Raw genomic sequence first — 25,759 nt, 5'->3', positions numbered from 1 at the left:
CGGATAACGCATAACGGATAACGGATAACGCATAACGGATAACGCATAACGGGTAACGGATAACGCGTAACGGGTAACGGATAACGGGTAACGGGTAACAGATAACGCATAACGGATAACGCATCACGGATAACGCATAACGAATAACGGATAACACATAACACATAACACATAAAATAATACATAACACGGTTGCCCGATTTTCAAAAACCTATCAGAAATTACCTTTCCAACGAAATTCCACGTATTTATCAAAATCGGTGCACTAGCGGCCGAGATGCAAGAGGTCAAAGTGAAAATTGTGAAATCGTGAAAAAAAAACTTTTGCCTAGGTTTACCAAAATGGCTGCTAAGATATAACGCATTGACCGATTTTCAAAAATTTGCCAGTTTTGGAAAGGTGAGAAATGTACCTTTCCAAAACTAATAAATTTTTGAAAATCGGTTAACCACAGCCGGAGATACAGCCACTTGAAATTTGCCTTCAAAAATACCCCATTTTTACTTGCCCGGAAACTTTTTGAGGGTAGTGTATATGTAAAAATTACGTCGCTAGTCACTAGATAGCTTTACTTATCTCTTTCTAGGACCATCTTTACCTTAAACTCTCTAGAACTTAAGATTTCCCAGATTTTCTTAATTAAAATTAAAATTAGGCTTCAAAGACATTTTTCTCTATTCTTCTTACCCCCTTTGAGTTTAAAGGGAGTCTTCCAAGTAATTTAACTTCCTGTGAAACCACACTCAGCGTAATGAGGAGATACTGTGCGGGGAAAGTAAGAAAAAAAAAGAATCTCAGCTCCCACCCTTTTTCTTTTTTGCTTTCTCAAGTGTTCACATAATTATTTTCTTGAGTGTGAAATGGTTGCCTCCTTAAGAAATTTACATGCAAAGGATTTTCTGCATCAGAAGAAGAAAAATAAAATGAAAGGGATGGAAGTTTTTGAGATTTTCGATGTGGAAGTAATTTACTTCGATTTTGTAAATTTTACATTACAGAACACACAAAAGGAAGATATTTCCTTGCATTATGTACTATTTTTATGCTCTTTATGAGTCTGATTTACTAAATTTTGTATGTTTTTGTACTTATTTTAATACACAGAAGCGAAGCCTTTTTCATTGCTGTATTAGGGGTTGAGCTTTTGCTTAAAATGTGTAGCTTTTCTTTACACAAGAAGAGATTTCCCTTGAGGAGGAAGAGGGGTGGGGAGACCGGGGGGTTTATATATTGGCAAAAATTAAGATCATTTTAAGTGAAAACTTTCTAAATGTTCACTGAAAGCGGAATTCTTGCCTTTTACTTCCGTTCCCCGAAGATGGGCTAACTTGCCCTTATGGAACTTCCCATGCAACTATATATGGCAGCAGGGGGATGAGGACCATTGAGGTAGAGGGAGGAGGGGAGTGGATGAATGCATTTGGTTTCAGAGTGGGTGTTCTATGGGGGATGCACTTTGTGTGTCGTCGGTGCTGAATAGAAATCACTTGATTAAGAGACATCCAATGGTTTGGGGGTGGTTCTTCGAGGCAAAGTAAGGGTGATTCTGCAACCCCCTCCCATCCCCATGAATGTGTGTGCAACACACTAAATGGAGTCATTTCTGGGATATTGATTTCTCATGTACATAATGTGGTATACCCACCAACGTCTACATCCGGACGCCCCCAAGGAGAAATTCATATTTTAATGCAAGCATTGCTTGTCCCATTCGGTGGATTTACTATTAATTAAAGATTTTTATTATTCTCCGTCATTGGTTTCCTTCTGCCCATTTGCCATAGATTGTACTTCATCCCTCCTCCCATCCCCCTATAAGAATTTTCCCGGAAGATCAAATCCCCCCAACTGTACATAACACCCCAAAAAGACGAGAAAACCCTGGCGACAGAGCAAAGAGGTCATTGACAATGTCCAAGAATCAGCAGTTTTTTTCATTCGCACAAAATGTGCTATATATGTGATTTTTTGGAAGCTTTTGGGAGCTTTTATATATAGCAAAGCAATTAATTATTACACTTTGTGTTTTCGAGAATTGGTGAGAATTTCTGCTGATTCATAATGATGTTTGTTTGCCGTATGAAAAAGTGACGGGGGTGTGAGTCTACAAGGGGCATAGAGGGGGTGGAAGACACAACCCCCACCCCCCATTTAACAAAAGAAAAATGTACCAACAACTTTTCAATTGATTCTTCCCGCAGTTTGAAAATTCTCTCGAGGAGTCAACCGTCATTGCCTTTCATGTTTCATTCCTTTTCATATTGACTTTTGCGGTGCGCGCGATGTTATTAGATATTTTCGTGTTTGTCTGTGCCTCTGTGGCAGAAGAACACTTCCTCCTGCTTCCTGTCGCCGCACGGAATTAATTTCCGCTTCAGAGTGTTGAATTTCAAATGAAGAGACACCATGGAGGGAATATTGTTCAAATTACAGCGTTGTAGTTTAATTGTCATTTGTCACTATAAACTTTCAAAGTTGCATTCATTATGTACAGTACATACATAATAAATATATGTATATGCAACATAAATCTTTTGGAGGGAACAATTAATGATGAAGCTACGATTGAACTGTGAGAAAAGGAATTAAGTGGATGAAAATCTTTAAAATTTTCCGTTAATTTCAGCCCAATAGGTGCTCAATATGATTCAATCAATAAAATTGATCAAATATTGATCAATAATTGATAAATCAATTGAATTCAGATCATCATTTGATCATATATGGACCAAGGATTGACTAATCTCAAGTCAAATGTGATTGCTTATTTTTTTTAACCATCCGTACGCCATGACCAAAACTCTTACGCGCATTGCCATGGCGTAGGTGACCGACTTCATAGAATTTTTCGGAAAATAAACAAATTCTTTCGGTCAAAATGTGCATTAATAGACTCCTTAGTACTCACTAAGAAGTCTTTTGTCTAAGAATAATTTTTTAATAGTTTTTTGATGATTTTTTCAATGAGTTTTTTTAGGTTAGAATGGTCAAGAAAAGAGATGAAAGACCTAAGAAAAATGGAATAAAGACCGTTACACCAATTTTTGAATTCCCACTTCTTACATTTTTGTTAATAACTTTTTTCTGGTGGTCGGAACGACCTGAAATTTTTACACAATCTTCTTAGATAACCAATAAATTTATTTCCAAAAGATCGGTTCTAAATCTTTAAGAATTAGGGCACAATAATTCGAAATATAGCTCTGGGGTCAGTCATCTACCCATGGCAATGCGAGGGTTAACCTTCTATAAGGACGTAAATTGTCTCAATATTGACACCATCAATTTGAGTCCATATTCACTCAATAAATTTTTAATTATGGATTGAAACTACCCAAGAAATTTTTCCTATCGTTAATCAATTATTGAGCTTAATATTGAGTCAATGTAGGTCATCGCATAGATGATCAACTATTGAGCAATAAAATTGATAAACAATAATTAGTCAATAGTCGATCAATCATATTGATGGACAATTATAATAATAATAATAATAATAATAAATTTTATTCACACACTCAAATTTAACATATTCTTTGTGTACATTTTTATGATTTAATATTTAATATTTAACATTGAGTATGGATAGTGCTCAATTAGTTGCCAATCTAATTGACTACAAAAGTATGCTGCACAGTACACTACACATTGCTTCTGCGTTTTTTAATAAAAAAAATGCATGTTTTGATTTGGAAAATACGGGGAATGGGGAATCCATAACCTCAAAAGGCTGTCAAAAATGTATAAGAATTTGAATGGTCACGGTGACCATTTTTATCCTCCGCGTATAATTTCGACTTTGACCTTAATTAACTTTTTAAAAAAAATATATTTTCCGGATTTTCTTTTGCCTAACTTAAAGTAATTGAAATTCTCTACACATAGACGTAATATTTATCACGATAGGTCCAATACATTTTAATCTATGACGATTTAAAAAATGTCCACATAAATCCTCTAAGTGTTAATTGACTGGCTCAAATGATTTATCAATTATTGATCAATCTGATTGATTCAATCGTGATTGGGTTGTTTACTGGGTTAATTTCTTCATCAATTGTTTATCAATTTATACTCAATTATTGGCCAATCAACCAATTTATGCTCAATCATTAAAAAATAATTATTAAGCTTTTTTTAAAATCATGTATTAAATAAATTTTAAAGTGTCCTGTTGCGTAGCAATTTTTTTTACACTCGTTAACGAATCAAAAGAATAATTAAAAAAATTTTTTTTTCATTGTTTCAATTTTTTTATTCCTTTTAGAAAAAAGCATTACAGGTCAGTTAACAAAGAAATAAATCAGAAAATTTAATTAATTAAAAGATCAAGCAAAATGCAGAAAAAGATTTTAAAGGAATGGAAAATATTGAATTCTTCCGCTGGACCATCCAATTGTGAGTACTGAATTGTCCGCTTGTTTCCCTTTGGGTTGGAAGCACAGATATGTTGGGAACTCCTCAGGCAGCCCATTGAGGAAGCACGAGGGTGAGATGCTGAAGTTATGCTTGGAGATGCTGGTGCTGAAAATTGAAATAACCGACGTGTCCCTGAAGGAAACCGCCAAGTGCTCACCCGTTGGGCACCAGGCAACTTGCTGTGGTCTCCCACCCACTTCCACCCCACCCACGTTTGTTCTGGCTAAATCTGCAACACGAAGTGCCTGCTTTGGCAGAGAAGTACCTGCAAATTTTCGAGTTTTTTGTGAGTTTTTTGGGGAATTTGGGATTCCGGAGGGAGTTTCCGGACTTACTATTGAAGACCTGCTCCTCGACAAAATGCAGAGCATAGAGGCATGTCTCTTCTGTGGTGACAAACACCAAATGTGTGCCACATGGGGACCAAGCTAGTGATTGAATGGTCCCCACACCAACTGTCCAACGCTCCGGAGTCCACTTATTGGCATTCCACACGCGGAAAACATTGCCCATTGTTGCCGAGAAGAGCCTGCAGCCATCCGGAGACCACTTGACGTGTGTACAGGGTGGCCCCAGACGCCTCAGGGCTGTACTTCGATTCTGATCTACATCCCAAATGATGATGTTTGCATCATTTATACTTGCCGTCACCAGGAGGCACCCATTGGGGCTCCAATGAACCGACGTAACTGGCGTATGATTGGGACTTTCGAGGAAGGAGAAAAAGAATCATTAATCATTTAGAGGTGGGATTGAGGTGAAATTCTCACCTTTTCAGGTGTGTTGCCTGAGAAAGGGGGCGTGTGATGTGGGAATTGGGTTCCAGGGACCACAAAAGTACCCCACTCTGGCATCCCACTGCAAGTAGGCCGGCTGTAAAGGGACGCCATGCCATTGAGGTGATTCCCTTCTGCAATCCAGTCTAAAAAAAATCATAAAAAAATCAATTTATGGACTTTCCGGAAGCTCGAAAATCTCACCTTGAGCACAGGAACTGCTGTGGGTTCATCCGTAAATACCCGGATACTGTCATCAGAAGCCGCCACGGCGAGTTTGAAGCAATGTGGATGCCATTTGATACACCTAATGGGGCTTCTGTGCCAATTTTTAGTCTCCGAGAACTTCCCAACGCTCGCAAGGGTCTGATCCCGGAGATGAGGACGCAGGAAGTACCGCATATTGTTGCCAACATTCACCACATACAGGAGGTACTTTGCACAAGTCCTCACAACCGCACTTGAGGCGGTACTTGCTTCCTCCAAGGCTGCTGAGAGGCTATCTTCGAAGAAAGTCCGGGTGATGTGCTTCAGGAGATTCTCATGCACTGGCATCATGAGATTCCTACCACTATCACGGTGGAGGATATTCGAAGAGGAGGTGTGAAACAACTCCCGAACGATATTTATCTCCGGGTACTTTGCACACTGTCCAGGAAAGTCCAGAAAGGAAGAGAATTTATGAAAAAGAAATAATTCCAGGATGAAGATTTTGAGGTTAGGAAGAAGTTTATGTGAATTTACCACGCCAGATGGGATTCCCCTTCCAATATCCACTTCCGTAATGGGTAGGGAACAGATTCTCCCCTGTTGCTCACAGATACTTATCTCCCCGGAAGCCGGAGGTACTGAGAAATTTTGCAGCGAAACCATTTTTTCACCCCAACGAACTTTGCGCCTTTTAAAATTTCTTTGACAGAATTCATCGATGGAGTTTTTCCCACGCAACGTCCGTGGATATTTTCATCGAAAATCCCACAAAAAAAACAGGGAATGGCTCTGAACAGACGGCCGTGACTTTTGGTTGACGTCTTCGCGATGCAACTTTTTGGATGTGACTTTTTTGCGCAGACATAACCTCAAACACCTCAAAGCAACTTTTTATGTGCAAAAAAAGTGAAAAATGTGGGATAAAGTGCATTGCAATGCCCCCGGAGGGATTCCCGTATGCTCTAAATGCATTTTTTAGGCGAAAACTCGCACAATTCAGTTTTTTTTTTGTCACAAAAAACCGATCCGTGAGAATACTTCTATCCGTGAGAATCAATTCCTATCGAGAATAATTTTCTATCCGTGAGAATCATTTCCTATCCGTGAGAATAGTTTTCTATCCGTGAGAATAATTTCCTATCCGTGTCAATAATTTTCTATCCGTGACAATAATTTCCTATCCGTGAGAATAGTTTTCTATCCGTGAGAATAATTTCCTATCCGTGAGAATCAATTCCTATCGAGAATAATTTTCTATCCGTGACAATAATTTCCTATCCGTGAGAATAATTTCCTATCCGTGAGAATAATTTCCTATCCGTGAGAATAATTTCCTATCCGTGAGAATCTATTCTTATCCGTGAGAATAATTTCCTATCCGTGAGAATCATTTGCTATCCGTGAGAATCATTTGCTATCCGTGAGAATCATTTTCTATCCGTGAGAATCATTTGCTATCCGTGAGAATAATTTTCTATCCGTGAGAATAGTTTTCTATCCGTGAGAATAGTTTTCTATCCGTGAGAATAATTTTCTATCCGTGAGAATAATTTTCTATCCGTGAGAATCATTTTCTATCCGTGAGAATAATTTCCTATCCGTGACAATCATTTTCTATCCGTGAGAATTATTTCCTATCCGTGACAATAATTTCCTGTCCATGACAATAGTTTCCTATCCGTGAGAATAATTTCCTATCCGTGAGAATAATTTCCTATCCGTGAGAATCTATTCTTATCCGTGAGAATAATTTCCTATCCGTGAGAATCATTTGCTATCCGTGAGAATCATTTTCTATCCGTGAGAATAATTTCCTATCCGTGAGAATCATTTGCTATCCGTGAGAATAATTTTCTATCCGTGAGAATCATTTTCTATCCGTGAGAATAATTTCCTATCCGTGACAATCATTTTCTATCCGTGAGAATAATTTCCTATCCGTGACAATAATTTCCTGTCCATGACAATAGTTTCCTATCCGTGAGAATAATTTTCTATCCGTGACAATAATTTCCTATCCGTGAGAATAATTTCCTATCCGTGAGAATCAATTCCTATCGAGAATAATTTTCTATCCGTGAGAATAATTTCCTATCCGTGAGAATAATTTCCTATCCGTGAGAATAGTTTTCTATCCGTGAGAACAATTTTCTATCCGTGAGAATAGTTTCCTATCCGTGAGAATAAACTTCTATCCGTGACAATAATTTCCTATCCGTGAGAATAGTTTTCTATCCGTGAGAATAATTTTCTATCCGTGACAATAATTTCCTATCCGTGAGAATCTATTCCTATCCGTGAGAATCATTTCCTATCCGTGAGAATCATTTCCTATCCGTGAGAATAAACTTCTATCCGTGACAATAATTTCCTATCCGTGAGAATAGTTTTCTATCCGTGAGAACAAATTTCTATCCGTGAGAATCTATTCTTATCCGTGAGAATAATTTCCTATCCGTGAGAATCTATTCCTATCCGTGAGAATCATTTTCTATCCGTGAGAATCATTTTCTATCCGTGAGAATAATTTCCTATCCGTGAGAATCATTTGCTATCCGTGAGAATAATTTCCTATCCGTGAGAATCATTTGCTATCCGTGACAATAATTTCCTATCCGTGAGAATAGTTTTCTATCCGTGAGAACAATTTTCTATCCGTGAGAATAGTTTCCTATCCGTGAGAATAAACTTCTATCCGTGACAATAATTTCCTATCCGTGAGAATCTATTCTTATCCGTGAGAATAATTTCCTATCCGTGAGAATAATTTCCTATCCGTGAGAATCATTTTCTATCCGTGAGAATAATTTCCTATCCGTGAGAATCATTTGCTATCCGTGACAATAATTTCCTATCCGTGAGAATAGTTTTCTATCCGTGAGAACAATTTTCTATCCGTGAGAATAGTTTCCTATCCGTGAGAATAAACTTCTATCCGTGACAATAATTTCCTATCCGTGAGAATCTATTCTTATCCGTGAGAATAATTTCCTATCCGTGAGAATAATTTCCTATCCGTGAGAATCATTTTCTATCCGTGAGAATAATTTCCTATCCGTGAGAATCATTTGCTATCCGTGACAATAATTTCCTATCCGTGAGAATAGTTTTCTATCCGTGAGAACAATTTTCTATCCGTGAGAATAATTTCCTATCCGTGAGAATAATTTCCTATCCGTGAGAATCATTTCCTATCCGTGAGAATAATTTTCTATCCGTAAGAATCTATTCCTATCCGTGAGAATCTATTCCTATCCATGAGAATAATTTTCTATCCGTGAGAATCATTTTCTATCCGTGAGAAAAATTTTCTTTCAAAAAAGTTTCCTCGAAAAATATTTGTAACAAAAAGCAGAATTGTGCAAATTTTTGCCTGGAAAATGCATTAATAGAACAAGGGAAGCCCCTCGGAGGCACTGCAATGCATTTCTTCCCGTATTTATCACTTTTTTGCACAAAAAAAAATTGCTTTGCGCATAAAAGTCATCTCCAAGTGTCAAAAAAGTTGCCTCGCGAAGACGTCAACCAAAAGTCACCGCCGTCTGTTCAGAGCCAATGTGGAAAAAGTGAAGAAAATAATGGAAATTCAGACGGATTGTCGTAAGATATGCGTTATGGGGTTAGTGCCACTCAGCTGTTCAAGATGGTTCTGTGTTCAAAGTAAAATCCAAAAGGAAAAGCACCTGCTTTGTTGATTAAATTACCCCAAACAGTCTACGTGACGCCCAAGATTTCTTCCTGAACTGTCTGCCCACGAATTGCCACAATGGATTTTGGGACACTCCTTCATGTGGCGAAGAAAAAGAGCCAAGAATCAGCTGACAAGGTGAGTTGAGCGAGGAAGTGTGTCAAATTTTTTCCCTGAAGAATTTCTCCATTTCAACCATTCCAACAAGGAATTTCCCACTAATTTGCTTTTCTTTTCCCCCCAGACACGATGCTACAGTACTAAATTTGCACCCCCGAAGAAGGAGAGCCGGGATAAGAAGCTCTCGGCGAATATCCAGAAATTCCTGGCGAAGAAGGAGCAGGAGGAGCGTGCGAAGGAGGAGGAAAAAGTGCGGAAGCGCAATGAATTGCTAGCAATGCGTGACACCAAGTCCAAGAATAAGATAAATAAAATGCTCAAAGTGATAAAGTCAGCGAATAAGGCTGCAATTGCCGATGCAGTGGACACGGAGAATACGGCTGTGACGCTGCACGGGCCTGATCAGCCGGATGAGGATGACTATGGGTATGTGTCGCAGGAAGCGAGTGCCTTCTACTCCAAAATGATGGAGAAGTACAAGAGTCAACCGGAGGAGGATAAATTCGCTCCTGTTAGGCGGAAAAACATCCCCGCCACGGCTCAGCCAGTTGAAGTGAGGAAGTCCTCAAAGGACACAAAGGATCATCCCCCTGTGAAGCGCAATGACATGCCCCCTCCGCCACAAGCAAAGGAGGATAAACCCAAACCCAAGAAAGCTCCTCCGCCTCCGGTTGACTTTCAATCTCTGCTCAAATTGGCCGAGAAGAAGCAACATGAACCCATTGAGATTGTTCAGGAGGTGAAGAAGAAGAAGGAACCCGAACGCCCACTAACGCAGAAGGAGAAGGAAGAACGTGAACAACGCTTAGCCATCCTCAAAGCAAAGAAGCAACGCATGGCTGAAGCAATGGGGAAGATAAAGCCTCCAAATGGGAATATTCTCAAGAAAGCCCTCACTGGAGCTGCCCCTCCTGCACCTTCCACAAGCACCGCGAAAGACAAACCACCCCAACCGGGTACCTCGAAGAAGACAGATCTGACCAGCAACACAAAAGATGTGAAAGATTCCCGGAATTTGGTGGAAAAGAAACTTCCCGGAAAGGTGGAGAAAATCAATGGGAAAGCCCCGGAAAAGCCACAAAGGAGAGAGGGGGAAAGCATCAAACCCCGACCGAGGGCAGAGACGGTAAAACCACGTGAATCCCTGCTGAAAGAACCCCAGAAAACGAGAGAATTCCCCCCGAAGGACGTTCAACGCCCAAAAGACCCTCAAAGGCCGAAAGAAGTGCAGAAAACACGAGAATTCCCCCCGAGGGATGTTCAGCGGGCCAGGGAATTCCCCCCGAGGGATGTTCAGCGTCCAAAAGCACGTCCGGAAGTCCGGAGACCACCACCAAAACGCATGCGGATTGAGGATGACGACAGTGAGTACGATTCCGAGATGGATGACTTTATTGACGACGGAGACGCCGACGATGACTACTCGAAGCACATCCGGGATATTTTTGGCTACGACCGCAGTCGGTATCGCGACGAAGATGACGACGACAGGGACATGGAATCATCGTTTGCACAGCAAATGCGCGAGGAGCTTATCAGTAAGAAGATTGGATTGATGGAGGACCTCGAGGATATGCGGCAGGAAGAGCTGGAGAAGGAGGAAAAGCGACGGCGGAAGGAGAAGGAAAAGAAGCGAAGGACATAGCTTATATTTTGTTATTTTTTTATCTAATCAATTAATTTTTTTTTTGAGTCATTTTGAGTAAATTAAAGTGAAAAAAGTTTGTAAAGATTGGAATCATTTTTGTAAGATTTATTTATCCGGAATTATCCGCAAAATATGGACCATGCAATGAGTTACTTTCCCCCTGTTAAAATTCCATCAAATTGGAGGAATAAAAAATTATTTAAACAATAAAAATCCTTTTTATTTTGCAAAAAAAAACCTTTGAAAGTTCTAAAAATAAAAGAAAAATGTTTTCAAGAAAAAATCTTTTATTTAACAATAATTTTGATTAAATTTTTCAACATTTTTAAAATGAAATTTATTCTTACATCTACACTGCTTAATTATGTATATTTTTGAGCTATATTAAAAGGTATTTAATACACATAATAGCATTATAGGTAGTTTCTATAATATGCACAGATTTAGAATAACATACATTGTATCATAATAATAAAGGATTTTCTTAATGAGTTGTTAAAATGAGGATTTTTAATCTTATTCTACTCAACGTTTTTCAAAAATTCTACCTGCCCTTCGTCTTTGATGCAAATTTCTGGATTTGTTTTGAGGAGAAAATTCTCATTAAAGGATTAAAATAATAATAATAATAAAGAACTAATTAGAATAAATGAAGATAAGAAAATTTTGATTTAATTTACAAAATCTCCGCGAAAAAGACTCATAATTCCCAATTTAGAACATTTTAAAAGAATTTTTTTTCTTTAATAGCTTTCGAGATTTGTTTTAGAACATTTAGAACAATAACTTATGGTTCTAAATATAGGGAGAAATTATTAATTTTTATTACGATTATTTCATTTCTATTAAAATTAAATCTTAGGGAAAATTCTGTAGCAAAATAAAAGAATATTTTATGAAATTTTACAGTTCTAAAAAAATTAGTACATACTTTTGAACATCATTGCTAAGACGGCTAAGACACATTTTATGCTATAAAATAAAATACTTTCTCCAAATTATTATTTTCTTGAAATTATTGATCGCAAGAATAAAATTATGTAATTCTTTATATTTTGTAGATAGATTCATGGAGAAATATTGTTGCAGCGACGCCTGAAAATGTCCCCAAAAACCCACAAAAAAGATTTTTTTTTTTTACTCCCCTAAAAATTTATTTAATTTTTTAATTAATATCGCCCATCTATTTTAAGGGTGATTTTTTTCTCATTAAAATTACTCAGATATTTTTTATGGGTGATTTTTGCTGAGTTCTTGAATTATTAGATTCTAGAATCAAAATTACAGAATCAATAAGAAAATGAAATGCCCGTTGGAAAATTACTTCAAAATGCGCAATTTGCGTCATTTTCATAGAAGCATTCGACGTGTTCAGACGTGACATGGAGCGCCAAGTGACCTATCGGGGCTCCTATAAAAGGAGCCACAGTGAGGAGAAAAGCTCACTCTTGCGTAGGACTTCAATGCGAGCACATCTCTACATCAGCAGCTACAACAGTCGACAAACATGAGATGAAAATTCAGCAACTTCTATAGAGGGGCGCATAAGTTAATACATGATTTGAGGCTGCTTTACATGAAAAATCATGCATTAACTTATGCGCCACCTAATACAAGAGATCACCGAAGCGATTCAAATCAACGAAAACATTCCTAATGCAATTCCCAAGGATCATCGCATCCCCTGGGAAGCATCACAAACAGAACATCAAAGGAAGATTTTCTCCAGAACAAGAACATCGTGGGAAGGATTTAACACGCGAAAAGTTTGACACACCGCCAAGACGAATGAAATCTTCGGAACAAGAAGACAACTACAGACACGGAGGTGCAGATTGAGCCCATCAAGTGGCGTTACGACTTGGAATTATTGAAGGACCTCGAGGAGTTGTCCAAGGGCGATCAGGATTTGCAACAGAGTCAGGAGGCAAAGTTCCGCCGCAACAATATTTTATTTTATAGCACGAAATGTGTCTTAGCTATGAGGTCTGAAAGTACTATTTTTTTAGATCTGTCAAATTTTATAATTATTGTTTTTTCTGCTAAAGAATCTTCCCCAAAATTAAAAAAAAAATTGGATTATTCATTTAAAATTAATAATTTTTTACTGGACCATTGACTTCAAAATCATTTGCGCTGCTTATATGATATTTACAGCCTTCTTCAGGCTTTCAATGGCTTTTAGCAAAGACACTACATCCATATTTAGCAAGAGAAGCCTCAGCGGAACGTTCTTTTCAATAGAATAAATATCAAAGAATTTTTTTGTACTAAAGTTCTCTAAATAAGTGTGAAAAATCCTTTGAAGTTTGAATGAAGCTTAAAAAATTTAAAACAATTCAAAGAAAACTTGACAAATGAAATTTATTTTTAACAATTTTTCTCCTTATTCAATAAAAGCTTAGAGAACTTTCATCCAGAATTGCATCCCTACAAAATGTGGAATTATAGTTTTTCCTTTGGCTTTATCAATCACAACAATTATCCAAATTACAGGAATGATTTTGTGGAAAATTGATTCTTTTATAGCAAAAGAATTGTGTCTTGACTATAGGGTCTAAACTAAAGGGTTTAGAAATGTTCTAATTCGATCAGAGTGTCACGGCTAAATGACCTCGCTGGGAAATAACAATTTTGGACTTTTCTTTTAGCCCTAATCTCCCCTAATTACGGAAAAATCTTTTTTTTATAAAATAGAAACATTTTCCACAAAATCAAAAAAAAAAAACTTAGAAGGCTAAAAAAAATGTTTTTTCTTTACCTTACAAGGCGTTATCACTAAGAAGGAGGATCCTGGGACAATGGAGGTGATCTAGCGAGGGATGATGTCCCCGCTGGCTCGTGTTCTCACTTGGATTCCTTCGATAGCTTCATGAGTTCCGTGCAGATTTGCTCAGAGACTTCCTGCGATGGGGGAATCTCGGATAGAACCCACGTATCATCCGTGCTGGAGAGCTCCTCCTGGCAGATGGGGCAGAACTTGTTGTTTACATTCCACTGCTCAATGCAGGGGCAGCAGTAGGTGTGAGCACACGGAAGGAGCACTTCGGGCTTCCTATCGAGGCAAATGCAGCATTCTGTGACATCAGTGCTGCTGGCGTTCGCCGATTCCCCGCCGCTGGATGCTTCCGGATGTGTGATTGTCTCCACTTCGTGCATTATCATCGATGCTGTTCGCATGCGCTCCTCACGATCTTCCAGGGTTATCAGGGTTTCCACGTGTGCTTGAAACGTCCGGAAGACCGTGAGGAATTCCTTGAGATTGAGGAGTTTGTAGCTCTCAATCTGCCGGCTCTGAACTTCCACCTTAACGCATGCAATTTGCACTGTTGCCTTCCACAGGACCGATGAATCCGTGCCACGTTTCACTGCAAACACCAGCTGATTTCCCTGGGAATCCACGCACTTCCTGGACCTGCCGGAAAGAACTTTCTTTTAGCAATTTTTTGAGGTGTTTTGGGGGGATTTTTTTCTTACAATTCATTGAGATCTCGAACGCATTCTTGGAAATCGTCGTAGGAAAGTTGACTTATTTCCGTTAGAACCTTCGCGTGCTTCACAATCTCCAGGTGTACGTTATTCACTACTTTATTGTGCATCAATTGGTCCGGAATACTCGTGTTCTGCCCCATTTTTTCACATAAAATCCACGCAGAAATCTCAAATTTTTGCTTCTAATCTACGCGTCAGACTGTGAATGTATCTTTCGGCAAACATTCGTGAAGAATCGTCAACAGTTCGGAACAGTCTTCGTTTTGTTTTCAATTGCTTCGCATCTCCTTCGGTTTCCGAGAACAAAATCATCGAAGATGCGGAAATTGACCATCCGAGAGCAAAAAACAAAAACAAGTTTTTGGGAGCTTAAAAATTATTATTTCTCATTAAAATTTACAAAATAAACCCCCGTAAATTAAAACATAACCTTAATTGTAATATTTATGCACTATCTGCGTTATAGAGGAGTTCGCTGATGGCCGTGCAGAGGGTTAATTTGAACTTAATCTTCTGACTCGGAGACATTTTCTGCAAATCCGGAAGGAAGCTTCGGAGGAAATTCCAATCAGGATTCTCATCGGTGTCCCCTCGGTGGGATGAATTTACAATTTCGTAGTAATTCTGCTTTGGGGTATCCTGGAAGGATTGCTGGTACATCGGCGATGTGTCATTGTCCTCGGCAATTATGCTGATTGGTGTGTCACGCTTCGATGAGTACTCCAGGACCATCTGGGACTTCTCATTGTCATCGTAGACGTACTCAAATTCAATGTCCTGACTGTCTTCCCCCACAACACCCACCTCATCGGGCTCCTCCAGCTTCTTCATATCCTCCTTCTTCACGCCAAAGAGTCTCTTTGTTGGGGTTCTCTTGACAGCAGAATTGGATTTTCGGGGTCTTCCAATTGTATTTGGTCGGGATCTGCAACGAAAACTCCTTCTGTTAATCTCAGGACACACAAAAATCCCTTCCGGGGCATTACCTGATGAAGGGTAACATAAAAGCCATATCCTGCTCCAAGTAATATGGCTTTATCTTTGCGTCTGAATTGCGTTTTGTTCGATTGTACCGCAGAAAACTTATCCGGAGATTCCGCCACCGAAATTTGCAGTCTTCCTCTGTAAAAAGGAATATTCAGTGTATCCAGGAAGGAATCTCAATCTCATCACAACAAACCAGCTAAATTGGTGGCTTTTGCCACAGCTTCCCAAGCCTGTTTGGAGAATTTCTTTATGGAGTACTCCGGAACTGTTGGGTCATACAGAACACGATGCTTCCGTACATTTGCGACAATTGCTGCATTTATTTCGTGTGCCTTTGGGTCCATTGGAGTCATTTTTGCTTCAGGAAAATACTTCGGCGGTTTTTTTCAGGCAGAAAAACACGAAAATCCCGTGAAATTCGTGAGAAACACGAAACATCAAAAATGGACGCACTTTTTACTCACTCACCCCACTAACGAACTTTCCGCATTTCTCCAAGCTTTTCTTGCTCTTTGGGACATGTCTGTTTTTTTTTCCTATAGAGCTTGTGGAAAGTTTCCATAAAGTTTCAGAGAATTCATAGGAAGTTATTCGGACATGTCGTGGGATTCTCTTAAAATTACTCCCAAATAATTAGTTGGTATACCACAATCGTGGCCAACACCAAGTATTATAATCATCGGAAAAACTGACCACCTCAGATCGAGCTCAAACTTGGTATAGGCACGTTTTAGACATCCCACATTACGAAAATGGTGGTGGAAAATTTTTGATCCGGCCGGCCTGCCGGTGGTCCAAACTTTGCTTTAATTTATTTAATATTTATAACTCGAGAACGATATTGAACGATATTGCGAATTTGAAGTTTCTGTAGAAATGTGAGTAAAGGTAAAGGGTTAGGATTTTATGGGGCTTTTTATTCAATATCGCCCGCAGTTTTCTGTGTGGAGTGAAGTTCTATTGAACCCACTTTGATTTTGTGTGATTGTTTTTTGTGCGATTTTATTTTTTGTGTGTGTGCACTTCTCTGTACACACATTATTTTGTGCGAAAGAGAGGAATGGGAAGGAAACGTGGAATGGTGAAAAAGAACTATGCCATATCAAAATAATTATTTATAAAAATTCTGCCTTTCGTTTGCTATGTCCGCGTCTCTCATACTGATTTTTTGTTTTGTAAAATATATTATATATAGTCCAGTGAATTACTTTATGTATTATGGATAATGTATTAATAAAATTCAAAAAATTCAAATTCAAACCGGTATTAGGAAACGCTTGGCCAAGGAAAGGTAGAAAATCTACCCAGCAAGGAATCGAACCCGCTTCGTAGCGATATTGGGTATGATCAAATCGGTGCGTTAACCGATTGACCTATCGCCACCCTTGGAAATGTGAGTATAAATTTTCATTTTTTTCGAATTTCAGAAATCCAAAATGGTTGCCTTCCGCCATTTTAAAATAAAGTCAACCATTTTCCTCATTTTCCCTACAGACAAAGGTCTGAAATTTTAGTATCTTGTAGAACTCAATGAGACGTTTTTCATCGATAACTCATACTTGAAAATCGGTCCAGCCGTTTAGCAAATATGGCAACTTAACACTTGGAGGACTCAACATTTGGCACAACGCGGAGGATCAAATTGGTAATGACTACCAGCTGATAAAATATGCTCAATAATTAATTATTAATCAGTTTATTGATCGAGGATCGAAAGTTTCACTAATTCTTGATCTCCTTCAAGCGTTTCTACACCTAATTACTAAATATTTAATTGAGAAAATCGTCACTGAAAAAAAATTGCGTCGAATCGATGCAAAATTGCCATTCAAACGACTTTTTTAGCTACAATTTTACATAATTTTTTATTGCGCCTAAATCATCACAAACATTGATTCTTAAAGTAACTTTTTAGTCACTTCCGGCTATAAAATTAATCCATATTAATGATTTTTGACTGAGGAAAAGTGTGCAAGAGTACTTTATTTGGGAAATATGGGGAAACATAACCTCAAAATAATGGCAAAAATATATGGGATTTTGACTGGTAGTTATTACCAATTTGATCCTCCGCGTTGGATTCTGACTTTGACCTCAATTATCCTCCAAAGAAAGGACTTTTCTCGAGATTTTCTTTCTGCTATCTTAAAGTAATTAAAATTCCCTACACATAGATGCTAAATTCATCGAGATAAGTCCAATAGATTTTATTCAGTGACGATTTTTAGGTTCAAATTGGTAGCAAGTACCAGTAAAGTCCTCCGAGTGTTAAAGCAAAAAGGGTTTTTTCGGTATAACTCGAGAACGACTTCGCCGATTTTGATCAACTCAAGCTCAAATGAAAGGTTTCACAAAGCCCTACAACTGTCTAGAATATTCCAAGTTCCAAAAACGGCCGCAAGAGGCGCTAAAATATAAAACAAAAATTGCCTAACTTTAAGGGGAAATATCTCCGAATCCCCATTATAGATTTCCTTAATTTTTGATATGTTGTAACTGAACTCAACATCTAACACCACTCCGAAAATGAAGAAAATCTATGTCGCCGTTTAGAAGATATGGCCATTTGAAAAATTCTTTAATTTGAAAACTTCTAATAGCCATATCTCCTGTTCTGCTTGTCCGATTTTGCTCAACTTGATATCAAATTAAAGGTTTTGCAAAACTCTACAACTTTCTAAAACATCAGAAACCTCTAGAACTATTCCATCAGGATAAAAAAAAAGTCAAAAACTGTTTTGGTAAAACAAAAATCCGCCATTTTGTATTCTAGAGGTGACCTTGAAATATTTCGAAATGTATGTCAGACTATAGCTTATTTCAATACCTTTCCATAACTATTCAAGAAATTTCTATAGGTCTAATAGAACTTGAAATTTTATCTTTCAAATTTATGAATTTTGCGAAAAAAAATCAACTTTGCCTACTAATTCTGCGCATAAATTAAATTACAACGCATAAACTGACCCATCCGCGTTGTGGTATACCAACTCTAATAACTGGACGCGTTATGATTGACTTTTTTTTTTTTAAATAGAGCTCAAGCAATTTTTATTCAATTATTTTCCAAAAAAATACACAAATTATTAATTTTTCATTAAAAGGTCTTCAGGGGGAGGGGGCCTAGACAATGTAGGTGCCCCCTATGAGTAGAGAATTTCATGGATGGCCGAACAAATGGACATTTTGAAGCGAATCTTCTGCCCAGGGGTCATTTTCCGGATGTCCGGAAGGAAACTCCGCATAAAATCCCAATCTGGATCATGATTTGTCTCTGGCGGGATGGCATCGTCGGTTGTGCTGACAATTTCGTAGTACTTCTTCGAGGAATCATCGTGCCCATCCCGCACACTGTGATGCTCTTCGAACACCGGATGATGCTCCGTGTCATCCACGTAGTCTTGCTGCTCGTCCACGTAGTCTTGATGGGGATCTGTGTAGTCTTGTTGATGTTCCGTGTACTCCTGGTAGTGCTCTGCGTACTCCTGATGATGTTCTGTGTAATCTGTGTCATCGGTGTACTCCTGGTGATCTATGTAGTCCTGCTGATCCGCCTCATCAGTCTGTCCATCACTTATGCAGTGTTCCCTCTTCACGGTATCACTGACAATCACCTCTTCCTGCTGCTCACAGCCATCCTCGAGATACTCAATCTCAATATCCTGCCCTTCCTCATTCTCAAGAGAGAATTTCAACACTTGTGGCGTCCCCGAGGAATTCTCAGTCTTCAAACTTCTTCCGGTGAATTGTCTCTTTTTCGAACGTTCTCGATCTGGTCTGGATCTGCCCCACGAAAGAAAATCATCCAAATGATTTGAATCTCTCCCGGAATCATGACTGGAGTTTCGCAGAAGCTTACCTGATGTACGGAAGGAGAAAGGACATTTCCTGCTGAAGGTAGTAGGGCTTAATCTGTGCCGAGGGATCCTTCTTCATGCGCTGATATCTCAAAAAACTCAACCAGAGATTCCTCCATCGTGCTTTACAGCAATCAACTGCAATAAAAAACACAACAAATGTTTACTTCTCAGCAACTTCCTGTTCTTCAGGATTCAGCTGTAGAGGCAATCCAACTCACCGGATACATTGGTAGCCTTAGCTATGGATTCCCAGGCTTCTCTTGAGTAGATCTTCTTCTCATATTCCGGTAGCGTGGGGTCATAGAGGACAGGATGCTTCTTCACATTTTGCACAATCATTACATTTATCTCGTACGTCTTGAGATTTGACGGATGTGCGGAATTCATTTTCCTGCCTTTGCTTCGGGATCACCCCGACGGTTTATTTTGCCAGGAAATTACAAATATTTACTTGAAATCCAGGAGAAATTGTTTCAGAAACGCGAAACATTTAACCAAAACAAATAAACGCTGTCAAAATATTTATTTTTATTTTCATTAATTTTGACATTTCGCCCAGGAAAAAAAACACATCCCTCTAAGAAATATTCCACGGATGTGTCTTAGGAATTTCCACTATTTTTTTTCAAGATTCCAGTTTTAGGTTGTTGATTAACCCTTTAAGGTTTTTTGGGTCATACGCTGACCCAAACGTGAAACATTTTATTTTTTCAATTATTTATGAATGTAATTGTTTTTCCATGTTGCAAATGCATCAAATTCACCATAAGGGGCCAAAGAAGACGTTCTGAGTGAAAAAAAGTCCTCTAAAAAAAATTCATAGAATAAAAATCGCGATAAAATAGCGCATGTTTCAATGTTTTTATGTTTCACGTTGGACGTTAAAGGGTTAACTAAAAAACCTTGTAGATTTTGACTAGATCAACTTGATTTTCTCTCCATTCATGCGTTACCTTAGAAGACTGTACCTAAGAAAACCTAGAACCAAAAGAGAAAAAAAGAATCCACCAACTTACCCTAAAAATCCATCTTTCTTGTAGTCAAAAAAAATCTTTTTATTTTACAAAAGAAGCAATAAAATCTTTTGAGGATAAATACATACTTTTTTGTTTTGTTTTAATTATGGATTATGTTGTTTATAATATTAATGAGTTTTTCGGAAATGATTTTTTTCTCTTCGTTTTACTTTTAATTTAATTTAAAAAAAAATCATTCCAACTCTCTAAAAGAAAAAAAATGAATAAAAGACGTAAAAGTAAAACATAAAAAATTCTGTAAACTGTTAGTTGCAGTACCTTAAAAAATGCACTTTAAACTATCTAATTCGACTCTTTCTCTCACTTTTCGATAAATATTCTTTTATCTTTTCAATCAATTACACTTAAATTACAATTTTCCTGCTCATGCTCTGGGAAAAAACATGAGGGGGGGGTTGAAAGTGAAAATCATTTCAAAAATAAAAATCAAACCTATTGTTTTGTGACAAAATTTGCATTAGAAAAAGACATTCTCACTCTCTCTAGAATTTAAGGGTTTTTTTTGTGGGGGTGTCAGTAGAAAAAACTTCTCAGTCCTCCTCAGTCTCTTGCTGTTGTTCCTCCTGTTGCTTTTCCTGTCCGTTCCTTACAGCACTCTCAAGATTATTAATTCTCTGCTCAAGATCCGCCGAAAGGGTTGAAAAATTCTTCGTTGCAGTTGCTGTGGGTGGTGGTGTTGGTGGTGGAGGTAGATCCAAATCAAGGGATTCCTCTTTACTCAAATAACAATCTGCCCTTTCAATAGACTCTTCCGGAACAATATCCTGCTGATTTTTCACCGAATCAAGGGTCTGATTGACAATAGCTAACTCACGTGCTGAAACACTTCGTTCCAGACGATCAACAATCTTCTCTAGGCGCACAATGAGAGCTTCCAATTCAGCTGCTGTTGGGGGTTTAACGCTCGGATCGCAATCTATCGCAAAGCAGCAGCGAGGGGTGGGAAGAAAAAAGATGGAAAAATCAGCAAAACTCTATTGATAAGATAAATAAGAGGGAGCTTTTGATATAGAATTTTCCGTGATTTTTTTCCACACATGTGCGACACCGTGGAATGGGGAGGAAAAGCAAGGAAAAAGTGCCATTGAATACATAATAATTATAGTATAATAAAACATCCAAATAAATCCATAAAGGTGATTTGATAAGTTCTGTTAGGAAGCACATAAAAATAATTTTAAGCAATAAAACCTCAATTGTTAAGCTTTTGGAGCTTTTAGAGCTTACAAATTAACTTCTTTGGGGAAGCTTTTTATTCTAAATAATTAAAAGAAATTAATTATGAGGATTTGAATAAATTTCTGATGCTGAGAAAGATGATTTTGATCCATTTTAAAAGGACTTTATTCACATTTGTTCGTGTTATGAGAATCATTAAAAATTTCATACTTAACAATATCCTTCAGAACGTTTTAAAATTATTCAATAAAAACCAAGAAAGACCTTCAATTTTTCATTCTGATTCACTGAGAAAATTCTCGATAGATTAATTAAAAACTGCAAAAGCCACGCCCCCATTTTATCTCAATTAAAATGCATAAATTTTGCATTGAAATGATTAATTTCTTTTTACAAAATCGTCGTATTTTTAATCATTTTTATTAAAAATTTAATTAAAAACTTGAAAATGATTTTTTATTGTGAAATTCCCCAAATTACCCTTCTTATCAAATCTCCCTCCTATTCACTTTTTAATGGAGGATTTTCTCACCAACTGATTTTTCATCCACAATTGAATTTTTCTCATCTTCGAGCTCTTCGAGCATACAAAAGAGTGCCACCCGGTCTACACAAATTGGGGCTCAATTAAATTTTCTCACTCTTTTGAATTTTCTCATTCACTCACACACACACAATACGGATGGATAGCGCCTGCAGCACTTAACCCTTTAAGGTTTTTTGGGTCATACGCTGACCCAAACGTGAAACATTTTATTTTTTCAATTATTTATGAATTTAATTGTTTTTCCATGTTGCAAATGCATCAAATTCACGCATAAGGGGTCAAAGAAGACGTTCTGAGTGTGAAAAGTCATCTAAAAAAATTCATAGAATAAAAATCGCGATAAAAGAGCGCATGTTTCAATGTTTTTATGTTTCACGTTGGACGTTAAAGGGTTAAATAAAAAAAGTATCCCCCACACGTTATTCACGCAAAATTTCCTCTCGCACTTTTCCACGCATTTTCCATTCTTTTTTATAATTTCAGAAGGTTGCAGAGAAATCTCGTTTTTTTTTACCTGGATTATTGCAGTTTTTCACATCATTGATAATAAGTGTTCTACCAAAGCAAACACTCAAACTCTGACCCATTCGGATTTTCAGCACAGTCGCACCCACAGATTTTTCATCATCCCACTTTTCCGCGCCCACGCGGGAATTTCCTCGCTTTCCAACCTTTCCAAATACTCAAAAGAAAGAAAAAAAAACTTTCCAACAACAACGTGAAAAAACCTCCACTTTGTGTGTATTTTTTCTCACCACAGAAAAAAAAGGAAAGAAACCACCAAATCAAGAGGGAGAGAGTGGCTACAACATAAGAATTTTCCGTGAAAAAGGAAAAATCTTTCTCTCACAGAATGATCGTGTGAATCGCATTCCTATGTGGTTTGGGCTTGTTGTATGTGCGGACGATGAGAGAATCTCTCCCGATTCCTCGTCGTGCCATATACAACATCCCAAATTGTATATAATAGTTATACTAATTAAGGGAAATTATTCTTTCAAAAATTTAAAAAGTTATTTTAAAAAAAACACCAAATTCACCATTTTGCCCCAAGCGGTACTTTTTACTATCAGTGTTTTGCGGGAAAACTCAGAAATTTGTTTCGGAAAATTCAGATTAGATTCGTGTTTAGCAAATAGTTACTCTGTCTAAAAGTGCATTTGGATCAAAAAAATTGCAGAGAATTTCGCCAAAACTGAATTTGTAGTTGAGTGGTCAGAGTAACTTTGAGGTTCGAAAAATTTGTTTTTCAAATAAGAGCCAAAATATTGGATCAATTATTATGAAACTTTCTAGGTTTAGGCAGGGGTATGAAGTGCAACTACTGACAAAATTAGACAGATTAGCTCCCACTGCTTCTTGAGATATTAATTTTTCTTTTTTTTTCAAATTCACCATTTTACCCCAGTTACCCCTAAACAAATCTTAAGAGCTTAGGGGGATGTGGGATAGAATGGATTAAGTTTAGAAATCAAAAGTAAAACCACTTTAAAAAATATATATATTGAAGACATTTTAATGAGTTTGGGAATTTTTCTCAAGAAAACTTCTATTCTAATGTCAGTTATTTTATTTTAATAAATTAAAAAAAAGGGAAAAATATTTTTTTAAAGGAGAGAATATTTTTTTAAATAATAAAATAGTCATTAAATAAGATTAAATCAAATAAAAAATATTCCATCTTTAACCTTGCAATCGCGACTTTTCTAATCAGTTAAAGAATTTAGATTTTTCTTACACTACTGTTTGACCTTTAAATATGATGTTTACTATGTAATTAAAAGGAGGAGGATCCTTGATCAGGCCAAGGCTGGAGACCAGCTGTAGTGCCGGCTAAGTAAGTATGTAATTAAAAGTTCCATTTATATTGATATCATTCATTTGGCATAGAGTGGTAATGGTTGAATTTTCTTTTTCAAAAAATCTATTTAATGATAAGAGATTGCATGCAATAAGAAGCAAACCGTTTGAAGTCTTATATTGGAATTAAAGCCTTTTCAGATCTGTAAGGCTTAATTCTCTTAAATTTTCAGTTTTAAGAAGTTATGAGTTCCTATTTTAATTTCAGCTTTACTTTGTTCTAAACGATTTTGTATAATAGGTGCGAATCACTCTCAGAATCATATTTTATTACCTACTCCATTGCAATAGATAAGGGAGTATTGCCCAAAATCGATACTTTAGAGTTTTCTTAACCAATATTTTAACCCTATTTTATAACTGCAAAAGGTTAGTCAGACTGAATTTCATTTCAAATTCTTGATATTTAACCTAGATTTATCCAGCATTTTTTTTCTTTAAATTGTCTAAAAACTCAATTTTTTAAACCAAAGAACAAAAGTTCTAAAACTTTGCCCTTAATCGAATACATTCGATTTTGTAAAATAAAAAAAAGAAACTTTCCTGAGACATTTTTATTCATTTAAAGTAAAGAATGAAAATTGACTGAGCCAGGGTTAAATAACAGAACTGTTAAAAAAATTGATTTTTAATTTTTTTTCAAAAACTTTCAGTCAGATAATTTGAAATACTGAAATATAAAGATCAGTAAATCAATATTGATCAATTTTGGACTATGCTCCCCTATTATATTACTCTATATTGTTCACAATAAGGAAATTATGACAATAAAGAAAATAAATCTTGTAAGATGGCAAATAGAGATAAGAAATATATACATATATTTGATATTATATAGGTATGTAGGTATGTAGAAAATATAAAGAAAAACTTACTTGCTGGGCTTCTAACAGTTGGAATAACTGGTGGAGGCTTGCGGCTTAATGGCACGGTGATGGGTTCACCAGAAGCGGAGCATGGTGTTGCCGAAGATGAGTGGCAGGAGCCCTCGAGGGAACGTGCCGGAGTTGGCACTGTATTCGATCGCGGTAGTTCACCGTCGCACTGACTTTTGGGCGTTGTTGCAATTTGACCAGTAAGTGGCGGTGGTGTCGGTGGCACCTCATCCGCGGAGATTTGACGCGCCTCGTCCTGAGCCTGAGCACGTCTTAGGGCCGTCTGTGGGGCCATCACTTGCTGTCGTTCGGCCGTGCGGCGGCACTTTTCGCAGTTGCAGTAACGAAATTTGCAGTAACGCCTGTGACCCATTAGGGCAATCTTGAGGCCGTGATTGCGGCAGCGGGCGCAATTTGGCGGCGTCCTCGGGCTCAATGAGTTGCCGCTGGAGCTCGAGGCTCCCCCGCACAACTCATTCTTCGAGTCTGTGAGGTCCGAATTGGACATCACGTCGCTCCACGTATTGTGCTCCGACACCATCAACAGCGTGCCACTTGGAGTGAATTTAGTCAAGTTTCCTTCTTTTTTTTCAGTTGTTGTTGATTGATCTCCTTCAGAGCTCACGATCACCTTCTAAGTTAAGATAATGACTTGAGCACACACGACTTTTTAGCACAATGAGGGTATGTCTTTACTGTCCAACCCTAAATGCAATATATATTCTTTGTGATATGCGAAATCTCTCACTTCTTGCGCCGATTGACTGTTTAACCAAAGACAAATAGTCATCACTTTTGCCACGTTTCTCTCACCTTTTCTCTTGGTCTTACCACAGTGTCTATCTCTTTGGCATTTTCTGCCGACTCTCAAGACGAATAGATAGTGCTCAATCAGAGCTTGAAGGGGGTTTTTGGTTTTCTCTATTTGACATTTCGCTCAGAGAAAAAAAACACATCCCTCTAAGAAATATTCCACAGATGTGTCTTAGGAATTTCCACTGTTTTTTTACAAGATTCCAGTTTTAGGTTGTTGAATAAATGAAAATTAAAAGAAAATTCA

General features: G+C 37.5%; 7 protein-coding genes across 15 annotated transcripts in view; 1 reads left to right on the top strand and 6 right to left on the bottom strand.

Annotated features, from left to right (window-relative positions):
- LOC129788711 (mucin-5AC) overlaps nucleotides 1-25,759 on the bottom strand; it is a 1,053,002-nt gene that overhangs the window by 581,595 nt on the left and 445,648 nt on the right. The gene's annotated exons all lie outside the window — the stretch shown is intronic.
- LOC129788742 (aladin-like) lies at nucleotides 4,236-6,126 on the bottom strand. Its single transcript, XM_055825061.1, has 5 exons — nucleotides 5,941-6,126; nucleotides 5,401-5,844; nucleotides 5,191-5,342; nucleotides 4,756-5,126; nucleotides 4,236-4,685 (listed from the first exon to the last, which is right to left on the bottom strand). The coding sequence occupies exons 1-5, from the start codon at nucleotides 6,067-6,069 to the stop codon at nucleotides 4,354-4,356; spliced, it is 1,428 nt and encodes a 475-aa protein (XP_055681036.1). The 5' UTR covers nucleotides 6,070-6,126; the 3' UTR covers nucleotides 4,236-4,353.
- LOC129788734 (protein SPT2 homolog) lies at nucleotides 8,957-11,075 on the top strand. Its single transcript, XM_055825052.1, has 2 exons — nucleotides 8,957-9,232; nucleotides 9,339-11,075. The coding sequence occupies exons 1-2, from the start codon at nucleotides 9,173-9,175 to the stop codon at nucleotides 10,857-10,859; spliced, it is 1,581 nt and encodes a 526-aa protein (XP_055681027.1). The 5' UTR covers nucleotides 8,957-9,172; the 3' UTR covers nucleotides 10,860-11,075.
- LOC129788786 (RING finger protein 141-like) lies at nucleotides 11,132-14,594 on the bottom strand. Of its 4 annotated transcripts, none has more exons than XR_008750389.1 (3): nucleotides 14,340-14,561; nucleotides 13,624-14,277; nucleotides 11,132-11,436 (listed from the first exon to the last, which is right to left on the bottom strand). XR_008750389.1 is itself a non-coding variant. In XM_055825122.1 (2 exons), the coding sequence occupies exons 1-2, from the start codon at nucleotides 14,492-14,494 to the stop codon at nucleotides 13,710-13,712; spliced, it is 723 nt and encodes a 240-aa protein (XP_055681097.1). In that variant the 5' UTR covers nucleotides 14,495-14,594; the 3' UTR covers nucleotides 13,207-13,709. The 4 variants fall into 4 exon arrangements, 1 of the variants encoding a protein (XP_055681097.1); XR_008750390.1 differs by having other exon boundaries at nucleotides 11,132-11,288; XR_008750388.1 differs by lacking the exon at nucleotides 11,132-11,436 and adding an exon at nucleotides 13,207-13,292 and having other exon boundaries at nucleotides 14,340-14,563.
- On the bottom strand, nucleotides 14,710-15,821 carry LOC129788776 (uncharacterized). The gene is made up of 3 exons (XM_055825111.1): nucleotides 15,535-15,821; nucleotides 15,341-15,476; nucleotides 14,710-15,279 (listed from the first exon to the last, which is right to left on the bottom strand). Exons 1-3 carry the CDS (start codon nucleotides 15,692-15,694, stop codon nucleotides 14,799-14,801), a joined length of 777 nt encoding a protein of 258 aa, XP_055681086.1. The 5' UTR covers nucleotides 15,695-15,821; the 3' UTR covers nucleotides 14,710-14,798.
- Nucleotides 18,376-19,731, bottom strand: LOC129788770 (uncharacterized). The gene is made up of 3 exons (XM_055825104.1): nucleotides 19,420-19,731; nucleotides 19,201-19,336; nucleotides 18,376-19,124 (listed from the first exon to the last, which is right to left on the bottom strand). The coding sequence occupies exons 1-3, from the start codon at nucleotides 19,586-19,588 to the stop codon at nucleotides 18,485-18,487; spliced, it is 945 nt and encodes a 314-aa protein (XP_055681079.1). The 5' UTR covers nucleotides 19,589-19,731; the 3' UTR covers nucleotides 18,376-18,484.
- LOC129788760 (doublesex- and mab-3-related transcription factor 3-like) lies at nucleotides 20,232-25,650 on the bottom strand. 6 transcript variants are annotated; one of them, XM_055825089.1, is made up of 4 exons: nucleotides 25,513-25,614; nucleotides 24,700-25,333; nucleotides 22,479-22,646; nucleotides 20,232-21,154 (listed from the first exon to the last, which is right to left on the bottom strand). In XM_055825089.1, exons 2-4 carry the CDS (start codon nucleotides 25,238-25,240, stop codon nucleotides 20,769-20,771), a joined length of 1,095 nt encoding a protein of 364 aa, XP_055681064.1. In that variant the 5' UTR covers nucleotides 25,241-25,333; nucleotides 25,513-25,614; the 3' UTR covers nucleotides 20,232-20,768. The 6 variants fall into 6 exon arrangements, with proteins under 6 accessions (XP_055681064.1, XP_055681063.1, XP_055681067.1 ...); XM_055825088.1 differs by having other exon boundaries at nucleotides 24,700-25,404; nucleotides 25,513-25,609; XM_055825092.1 differs by lacking the exon at nucleotides 22,479-22,646 and having other exon boundaries at nucleotides 25,531-25,650.

The sequence above is a fragment of the Lutzomyia longipalpis genome, chromosome 2 (assembly GCF_024334085.1).
Source record: "Lutzomyia longipalpis isolate SR_M1_2022 chromosome 2, ASM2433408v1".
Taxonomy (NCBI): domain Eukaryota; kingdom Metazoa; phylum Arthropoda; class Insecta; order Diptera; family Psychodidae; genus Lutzomyia; species Lutzomyia longipalpis.
Note: the sequence above shows the minus strand (reverse complement) of the source record. Positions and strands in the feature narration are given on the sequence as shown.

What these genes read in the sequence shown, in the direction of transcription:
- LOC129788770 (XM_055825104.1), bottom strand. Translation starts at nt 19,588, where the DNA reads ATGAATTCCGCACATCCGTCAAATCTCAAGACGTACGAGATAAATGTA. An exon ending in TAAGGCTACCAATGTATCCG is followed by an intron (nt 19,337 to 19,419) that starts GTGAGTTGGATT and finishes TTTTTATTGCAG; the next exon opens with TTGATTGCTGTAAAGCACGA. An exon ending in TTTCTCCTTCCGTACATCAG is followed by an intron (nt 19,125 to 19,200) that starts GTAAGCTTCTGC and finishes TTCGTGGGGCAG; the next exon opens with ATCCAGACCAGATCGAGAAC.
- LOC129788776 (XM_055825111.1), bottom strand. Translation starts at nt 15,694, where the DNA reads ATGACTCCAATGGACCCAAAGGCACACGAAATAAATGCAGCAATTGTC. An exon ending in AAAAGCCACCAATTTAGCTG is followed by an intron (nt 15,477 to 15,534) that starts GTTTGTTGTGAT and finishes TCCTTTTTACAG; the next exon opens with AGGAAGACTGCAAATTTCGG. An exon ending in TTTATGTTACCCTTCATCAG is followed by an intron (nt 15,280 to 15,340) that starts GTAATGCCCCGG and finishes TTTTCGTTGCAG; the next exon opens with ATCCCGACCAAATACAATTG.
- LOC129788760 (XM_055825089.1), bottom strand. Translation starts at nt 25,240, where the DNA reads ATGGTGTCGGAGCACAATACGTGGAGCGACGTGATGTCCAATTCGGAC. An exon ending in AACTGTTAGAAGCCCAGCAA is followed by an intron (nt 22,647 to 24,699) that starts GTAAGTTTTTCT and finishes CTTTCTTTTGAG; the next exon opens with TATTTGGAAAGGTTGGAAAG. An exon ending in GAAAAACTGCAATAATCCAG is followed by an intron (nt 21,155 to 22,478) that starts GTAAAAAAAAAC and finishes GCTTTGCGATAG; the next exon opens with ATTGCGATCCGAGCGTTAAA.
- LOC129788786 (XM_055825122.1), bottom strand. Translation starts at nt 14,494, where the DNA reads ATGGGGCAGAACACGAGTATTCCGGACCAATTGATGCACAATAAAGTA. An exon ending in GTTCGAGATCTCAATGAATT is followed by an intron (nt 14,278 to 14,339) that starts GTAAGAAAAAAA and finishes TCTTTCCGGCAG; the next exon opens with GTCCAGGAAGTGCGTGGATT.
- LOC129788742 (XM_055825061.1), bottom strand. Translation starts at nt 6,069, where the DNA reads ATGGTTTCGCTGCAAAATTTCTCAGTACCTCCGGCTTCCGGGGAGATA. An exon ending in GGGGAATCCCATCTGGCGTG is followed by an intron (nt 5,845 to 5,940) that starts GTAAATTCACAT and finishes TTTCCTGGACAG; the next exon opens with TGTGCAAAGTACCCGGAGAT. An exon ending in CGAGGAGCAGGTCTTCAATA is followed by an intron (nt 4,686 to 4,755) that starts GTAAGTCCGGAA and finishes GAAAATTTGCAG; the next exon opens with GTACTTCTCTGCCAAAGCAG.
- LOC129788734 (XM_055825052.1), top strand. Translation starts at nt 9,173, where the DNA reads ATGGATTTTGGGACACTCCTTCATGTGGCGAAGAAAAAGAGCCAAGAA. An exon ending in GCCAAGAATCAGCTGACAAG is followed by an intron (nt 9,233 to 9,338) that starts GTGAGTTGAGCG and finishes TTTTCCCCCCAG; the next exon opens with ACACGATGCTACAGTACTAA.